The sequence below is a fragment of the Gossypium hirsutum genome, chromosome D13 (genome assembly GCF_007990345.1).
Source record: "Gossypium hirsutum isolate 1008001.06 chromosome D13, Gossypium_hirsutum_v2.1, whole genome shotgun sequence".
NCBI lineage: Eukaryota > Viridiplantae > Streptophyta > Magnoliopsida > Malvales > Malvaceae > Gossypium > Gossypium hirsutum.
This window is the reverse complement of record NC_053449.1, coordinates 48,016,862-48,025,274: the sequence shown is the minus strand read 5'-3', so window position 1 is coordinate 48,025,274 and position 8,413 is coordinate 48,016,862. Positions and strand designations below refer to the sequence as shown.

Here is an 8,413-nt window from a genome sequence, read left to right as displayed (position 1 = left end):
TTTTTCCCCACAAAAATTATTAGTTTTTTTTAATTTTGAAATAACGAGATTTAATTAAATGTTTTTATCGTGAATAACATTTATGTTGATTTTTAATTGATTAACATAATTATATTTTTAAATTTAATATAAAATATGTTAATAAATTCAAGGTTTTGCATTATTCGATTTTATTTATTCAAATTTATTTTGACTTAAATTTCATTCTATAAGAATTATTTTGGTCTATATTATACTCATAATGATTACTTTTTGAAATTGAAAATTAATATATATATTTTGAATGAATATTATTATACTTAACCTCCCTTTACCAAAAAAAAAAGAGGTTAAATTAATAATTAAAAAATAATAAGTTTACAAACAAGGGTTAATTGGAATTTATTGAAAGAAATGTTGTATTACTCAAATACGCTTATTATAATAGCTACTTTCTAACATAACAAAGAATTTATACAGAACTAAGAAAAAGAACAAAAGTGTCTACGTAATTGGAATATGTTTATTTTTCAATGAAAAAGGAAAATTTTTTTTCATCAATTAAACGGAATATTTTTATACATAAAATTATCTGGTAATATCAATAATTGCTATCAAAAGATTTCTTTTTAAAAAGAAAATAAAGTAATAAAAATGAAAGGAATGAAAAAGAAGAGGGGCATAAGTGTTATTTCAACTTTTAATGGGATTCTTTCTTTCTCCTGTATGCAGCTGAAGCAAGTTCCAAATTTGGCTTTTGAGTTGGGGTTTCCTTAAAAGAAGCAAAAGAAATTAAACTCCCCCTTATGCAAATTTAGAGAAGAAAAAGTAGAGTTATAGAGAGAGAGAGAGTCCCTCTTTTCTCTCTCTTTTCCCTTCTTTTTGATCCCAAGAAACACTTTCCATACACAGGGAAACTGCTGTTTTCTTCTTTCAGAGAGAGAGAGAAAGAGTTGCCACCATGTCTCTTGGCTATGCAGAGAAGCTCTCATTCATAGAAGATGTGGGTCAAGTTGGAATGACTGAGTTCTTTGACTCTGCTCATGTTTTACAAGATAAAGTAAGGGTTTTTCTTCCCTTTTTAACTTGTTTCTTATTGCTACCTATGATTTTTATGTCTGCTTTTATCATAATACCCATTAATGGCACTTAGGTTTTTATTTTGGTTGGTGAAATGTTGCGAAGGTTGTGTTTTTGAATGATCCTGATATCAAGGTTTTTGGCATTTAGGGTGGCAAGACTAGGGGTTTATTGGGTTTGATCTCAAACTTGTTACCTTGCACTACTTGTTATGCGTGAATTAGAACACATTTAAGTGGAAACTACTGGACCAATGGAAGGCGCTTAAAGGCTCAATTAGTGTTCAGTTTGATAAATGCTTTAGACATGCATGCAAAGTTTTGATTGTTATTTAGTTTAATGGCAATGTCATTTCATTATCATGCAGTATAGATTATGGAACTCGTCAGCAGGCATTGTGCTGCAAGCTAATTGATAAGATTTCTTAATGTATTTACCTCCTTTGCTAATATGAGTTTTAACTTTTGAAATGGCAGATTGAACAACTTGCAAAATTGATAGAAAAGGTTTGAACCTATGCCGACTAACTCTTATTACTGCTGCATATAATTTATGGGATTGGTTTATGCCAATCAGCCTCTTCAAACTTTTGTTTTTACTTGCAGAGTAGACATCTAGTGGTGTTTACAGGTGCAGGAATATCAACTTCTTGTGGCATACCTGATTTTCGAGGCCCCAAAGGAATATGGACATTGCAGGTGAAGACATGAGATTTATTCTTGGTAGACAACTAGGCGTTTGTTGAATTTCTTGTTCTTGTTAAAGAATACTTTGTTTAGCACACTCTCAACTTCTGCCCCTGGAGCTCTGTTCCAGGGATTTGAAACAGTTCCCTTGAGTTATGTTGGTTTTCTGAAGAAATCTCCTCTGATTTTGAAGAAAAATATATTCTACTGAAACGGATTTCTTGTGTTCATGGCAAAAGATTATGAAAATAAACAGATTTAATGTGTAGATAAAGTTCCATTTAGCTGGTTGTTTAACCTTCCTAAATTGTTGATATGTTACGGTGTTTGACAAGAAACAAGTATTCACTTGAAAAACTATCAAATTTAAAGCATGCACTTGTGATCTACCTTCTTGATGATATCTTCTATTTTCATTTATCTACTGCAGCGTGAAGGTAAGCCCTTGCCTGAAGCATCCCTACCTTTTCACCGTGCAATGCCAAGCATGACCCATATGGCTCTGGTTGGATTGGAGAAGGCTGGCATTTTGAAGTTTGTTATTAGTCAGGTACGGCTTGGTTATGTTATTACTTTAGTGCATGTAAGATACGTTTGTTGTAGAACTTTTGTTTGAATATGGTTAAATAGGGCTATTCTAGTTTCTTATTTACACTCTTAAAATCCATTTCAAAATTTTGGGGCTAGTTAGTTTTTTTTATCTTGAGCTTGCACCTAATAACAAAGTTGAGAATTAAAGTTAATTTTCTTGTTGTCAGCTGTGACTGTAATAACCCAAATCCTGATTCTTTGTGTACTTTTTGGCTCTGTCTAATAACTCAAAGCTGTTGTCCACAATATGCTTAATTCTGGGTTTCTAGACTGCCTTTTGATCCTCAAATGTGCTATCATGCCTATCATTTATCCCTGTAACAGTCTTGTTGACTTGATCTTTTACTTCTTGTCCCCTCTACTTTTTACTAGAATGTTGATGGTCTCCATCTTCGATCTGGAATACCAAGGGAGAAGCTTGCCGAGCTGCATGGGAACTCGTTTATGGAAACTTGTCCCTCATGTGGTGCTGAGTAAGAAACATATATATTTTTTTATCAGAAACCAAGAATGCAACTTGTAGGCCTTTTTCTCTGACAATTCTTCATTATACTTTACAGATTTTATTTTACTTATGTTTGTGAGTTTGTTTTACCCATAAAAGCAGTCTCATCTCCCCTAGTTGCCTTTTTCTTTTATTTGAAAGTTTGTCTTCCATTTATAGAATCTTATGTTGTCATAAAACCTTTGTAGGTATTACCGAGATTTTGAGTTGGAAACTATTGGATTGAAGGAGACATCACGACGTTGTTCTGATGAGAAATGTGGAGCAAAACTTAGGGATACAGTTCTTGACTGGGAGGTATGCCTACTTTTTCCTTGATGAACTTGAATTAGGCATTATATGATATTTTTGGCATCTTAGCATTCCAAACTAGTGCCCTTGCTTTCCTTCTATTAGAATTGGAAGGTAAGAAGAAAGCATATTCTATAAGCAAAATTAGACCTACTTATTTCATTTTGCTCTCTAAACTATGATTTATGTTTCAGAATAATGAAAAGAAAATGGAATAAGTGCCAAACTTTCTGACATCTTTGAATTTTGTAGTTCCATCTGTGACCCCTGAAGTATACTAACAAATCTAGTGTCCTGCCTTGGTTCTTTACATTATTCTCCAATAATATGTTCAATGTCTTACATATTCGGATACATTTTATAGTCAACATATTAGAATAATTTGGAGCATGGCATTGGTTAGTATAGTTTATATACTTGTCAAAAACAGTGTAACAGTTGTTCCTCCATTCTAGAGGATGGCTTATGGTAATATGCTCATCTAAAAGGGTGGATTGATATATACAAAAGATAGAAATTGTTTAATCTGATCAGTGATATAATATGCTGGCCAAGAAACCAGATTCATTGTTGGATACGTTTGTTTTATGATTTCCTTTTGTTTAAATATGTTGCTGAGAATTTTTACTTTGTTTGATACTCCTTCCCCCAATCTGCAGGATGCACTGCCGCCAAAGGAGATGAATCTAGCAGAGAAGCACTGTAGAATGGGTGATTTGGTGCTTTGTTTGGGGACAAGGTATTTTCTATGATCCTTTTTGTTCTTGAATTATATATGGGTTCTATGGAAATATGCTGTTATGCCTTGACATCAACCATTCTCATTGGTTTTATTTGAGGAACTTAGTTCCTTGATGGGCATTTACAAGATTCTAACAATACGTTTTTGTAAGCACCGTTAGCAGACAACCTTTTTTCATAATTTGAAGTTTGTTTGGATAACTCAGATTGAGCTTCAGATAGTTTCATCTTGGAAGGTTTTGCTACATAAAATTGCATATGCAGGAATAAAGTTTACAGAAGTGTTAATGTTCTGAAAAGGGTCCTTTGCAGGAATAAAATTGCATATTCGTATTTTCTGAAATCAATTTATCCATATGAATGAATTTGTTAATCTTGAATAAATCATTTCAAGTGTCTTAGGAATTACAAAATATACTTTTCTAGTAATTAGAAATTCATGTAGATAATCTCAATGAAGTTTAGATCCAAGTTGTATTACTTGGATAGGGAGCCTCAACAGACATGCAGTCTTCAATGAGTTTACTGTCAGATGAAGGATAGGGAAGTTGGAAAATGACTAGTCCTATGTTACATGTCAAGTGTCAAGTGTCAAGTTTGTGGTGTCTATGTTACATGTTGAGTATCAAGTTTGTGGATCCCAATTCCTGAACATAGAAGATATTTCCGCCGTGCAGCATAGCTCTTTGTCAACCAGGGAATTTTATGTATAGTTTAATATATCCTTTGTTTTGTTTTGTTTTGTTTTGTTTTGGTTCTTGGTCATGGGCATAATAACTATTCCATACAGTTTGCAGATCACTCCTGCATGCAATCTGCCTTTGAAATCTCTTCGTGGTGGGGGGAAGATTGTTATTGTGAACCTTCAGGTATTCTGTCTTTTCTCTGAGTATTTGCAGAAATCTTTAAAAAGTTTGAATTTATATCTTTTTTCTCTTACTCAAATCAAGGTAGAAACTGAAACTGAACTGAAACTGTATGGCTGATGCATGAGGAATATGCTTTATCAGATGCATCATGATCCCTGATGTTTGAGATGTGAAGTTCCTTTAACCATGAAGCTTTGTATACTAAGTGTAATGGTGAAACGGGGTCCTAAAGGCTTGCAAATTATCAATACCGAGTTCTATTTTGCATGAAAGCTTCTTAGTGAGCTCTGTGATAGAAGATCTTACAGTTGTAGCCTTTTTTTAAAATTGATATTTCTAAGGCCTTATGCGAAAATCCTACTGCAATCTGTAAACATCATGATCCCTGATGTTTGAGATGTGAAGATCCCTTAACCATGAAGCTTTATATACTAAGTGTAATGGTGAAACGGGCTCCTAAAGGCTTGCAAATTATCAATACAGAGTTCTATTTTGCATGAAAGCTTCTTAGTGAGCTTTGTGATAAAAGATCTTATGGTTGTAGCCTTTTTTTAAAATTGATATTTCTAAGGCCTCATGCGAAAATCCTACTGCAATTTGTAAACTTCTAATAAGTATTGATTGAAGGGAAAGAAAATGTCATGAGGATGAAGCATGAAAAGTAGGCGTGAATAGATAACTTTCTTTACCGTTCACTTTGCTGTTGGTTTGATATGGGCAAAGGTTGCTATCAAGTTTTTGATAATGTCTCTTATTAACCTTTGCAGAAAACTCCAAAGGACAAGAAAGCAAGTTTGGTGATCCATGGTTTTGTAGATAAGGTATCATAAGATCCTTAATGTACCGTTTATTTATCATGTCCCAATTTTTTAGCTAAGTTTGGGTGCTTATTAAGCCTGCTAGTTTACTATTGTCTATGTTTTAACTCGAAAAAGAACAGGTCATTGCAGGAGTCATGGAACTTCTTAATATGAAGATTCCTCCATATATCCGAATTGATCTCTTCCAGACTATTCTATCACAATCCCTAAGTTCTGGTAACATTCTCGATAAAGTGTCCTAAATTCAGTTATTTATACAAATTACAGGGAGAATTTGTGTTGCTATGTGTTTATGCCATAATCATCCCTTCAACAAGAAACGATGCGTCTTTTAGGTCACTGACTTAATATGAAAATACATATGGTGCAATAGATAAAGCTTGGGGTTTGGTACTCTTCCCTGCCGGAAATCCCTTTTCATAGAGCTGTATGGCTTTGATTAGTCTGCTTTTTAGTTTTCAATCTTTAAAACAGTTTGGTACTTTGGTTAAATTCTTCTCTATAAAAATGTGTTTATTCTTTTAGGATGAATGCCTTCTAACCATTGTCTATAATGTGACGGTAAGCATATACTCTAAACTAATAAGTTGTTATGCATCGTCTGTGGCCAAGACGAAGTAGGCCACCTATGCTTGTATCATAAGAATATTGCCAAGTACTTATCTTGTAATATTACTTGTTTGAGGCTTTCTTTTTGTCGCTCCGTGACATGGTTTGTTCATTGACATTGCAGATAAAAAATTTGTCAACTGGACCATCCGCATAGCAAGTGTTCATGGACTAAGTGCTCCATTGCCATTCATTAAGTCCGTTGAGGTGAAGTTAGATTTTTGCACCAGCCTTCTCATGTTTGTATTCTTTGGCAGCATCTGTAGTCATAGGCTTTCTATCATCTGCTAGCAAACTAGTGTACCATGGGCTCTCATAATACTTTGATTTTCTGCTCTCTAAGTTGTTAAGAGAAAACCTACATAATAAAAGCAAGGTCAAGTCTTGTTAATCATACAGTCAACATGAGGTGGGAAGTAGCCGGGATTAGGCAATTACAAGTCTTTTTCTATGAGATATTATTGGCTAATTTTTTTTTTCTTGCCCTATTCTTTTGCTATGCCTGTTCTCCAGGTTTCTTTCTCGAACAATCAAAATTACAAAGAAGCTACTCTAGATACACAGCCATTTCTACTGAAAAGGTAACCATATCAAGTATTGCCGTGAGAAAGCATTTTTACTTGTATGTTATATGGACTCAATTGTCAGTGTTGGATACAGCTGTGTTCGAGGCTAACCTATTTTCCTAAGTTTTTCCATATATTTGGAGGGGCTTTGGATGGCCATATCTCCATGCTCATGTCCAAATATATGTCGAATGTATGGGTAATTCAAGAAAAATGATAAGTCCAAGAGCAACTTAGTTTTTGCTAGTAAACTTTCCATTATGTTGTCTAATCTTATCTACTTGAGGCTTTTTTAAGAACTCTTATACATCAAGTCAGATTTGTGTTTATGATCTTTTGCTCTTTACAACAATGCTTGAGTTCATCAAATTAGCTCGTACTCGTTTAATTCGTTCTAACATGGGATCCATAAAATGAACATCAAGTATTTAACATAGTCTTATGTTATCGATGCAGCGGTTATACGTTCTGGGCTGTGTAATATACAAACATATCTCTTTGATTCTTTGTCATGACATGTTCGTTAATGTGTTTTAGGAGAACTGTTCTAACTGAAACATTTGAGATATTCTTGAACCTCAAGTTTAGTGATGGATGCGGTTGCCTTAACACTCGAATTGAAATTCCTTTTAATTTTCAGGTGCGCAGCTATTTTTATTGCTTATTTATGCTAATAATTTCAACTCTGGGTTCTGACGGATTTGTAACTTTGTACTGTGCAGGATTCAATCGAAGGTTTTAAACTTGACAAGAATGCCACATTGGAAAAGATGAGAGATGCAGCAATTGAAGATTCGAAATGCGGGCAGAATGCAGTGGTGGAGAGGAAAACCATATTAGTCCCGAAAAGTGAGACCACAGTTCATGCAATTGTTACAAATGTTAAAGCATTTGACTACCAATTAAGCAATGGTGATATGAAGCCAATGAAAGAAGGTTTGAATGGTTTGAAAACAACTCGGAAGCAGCGATCCAAAGGGCGCAAGCGAAAAACGAGACTGTAGAGACTAGAGAGACAAAAGTGTTGGTATATGAGGTAAAATTGGATTAGATGGAGTGTGTTATATATATGTATATGGGACTGAGTGAATTTTGATAGGTATTAGCACTCGGGTCTCTAAAAGCCGGCATGGTTAGTGTAACATCATCACCCAGTTTTACAGGGACAAGATTTTGGATATTATCTCAAACGTTTTAAGGCCTGACTCAATGTATTTCCCACATTAACTTATGGCGTAAATTTTAAGCACAATCCCTATATTATTCTATAGCCATAGATACAGCCCTCAATCTTTACCATTTTGGTTAATTTAGCCTGTAACATTTCCCTTTTATTTCTTCTTCAATTCTATTTAGATTTTACCAGAAAACAATATCACATTTTTTTCTTCTTTAATCTTACTAGGTTAATATTTTACTATACCTTTCGACTCTATCATTTAATTGTTTAAAGCACCATTTTCCAAATCTAATAAAATTCGTCAAATTTTTTTATTAAATTTTCCTCATAATAAAATTGAAGAAAAAAAATATGAGATTCCTCCCAGAATTGAAGAGAAAAAGGACGAAAAATAAACCTATAATTTGCCCTAGACGAAACAAAGAGTTTGATGAATTCGTGGTGAAATCAGGTTTCACCAGGTTTAGTAAGAGGGAATGGTTTAAATACGAAAAA

The 8,413-nt window shown here is 33.9% G+C and overlaps 1 protein-coding gene across 2 annotated transcripts; it reads left to right on the top strand.

The window, feature by feature from the left end:
* The first annotated feature begins 639 nt into the window (after nt 1-639).
* On the top strand, nt 640-7,990 carry LOC107920273 (NAD-dependent protein deacetylase SRT1). 2 transcript variants are annotated; one of them, XM_016849889.2, is made up of 14 exons: nt 640-1,039; nt 1,536-1,565; nt 1,665-1,757; nt 2,176-2,295; nt 2,709-2,809; nt 3,030-3,138; nt 3,792-3,871; nt 4,664-4,742; nt 5,510-5,563; nt 5,683-5,779; nt 6,297-6,379; nt 6,686-6,753; nt 7,276-7,378; nt 7,461-7,990. In XM_016849889.2, the coding sequence occupies exons 1-14, from the start codon at nt 941-943 to the stop codon at nt 7,740-7,742; spliced, it is 1,398 nt and encodes a 465-aa protein (XP_016705378.1). In that variant the 5' UTR covers nt 640-940; the 3' UTR covers nt 7,743-7,990. The 2 variants fall into 2 exon arrangements, with proteins under 2 accessions (XP_016705378.1, XP_016705379.1); XM_016849890.2 differs by having other exon boundaries at nt 927-1,039; nt 1,670-1,757.
* Nucleotides 7,991-8,413: the final 423 nt, after the last annotated feature.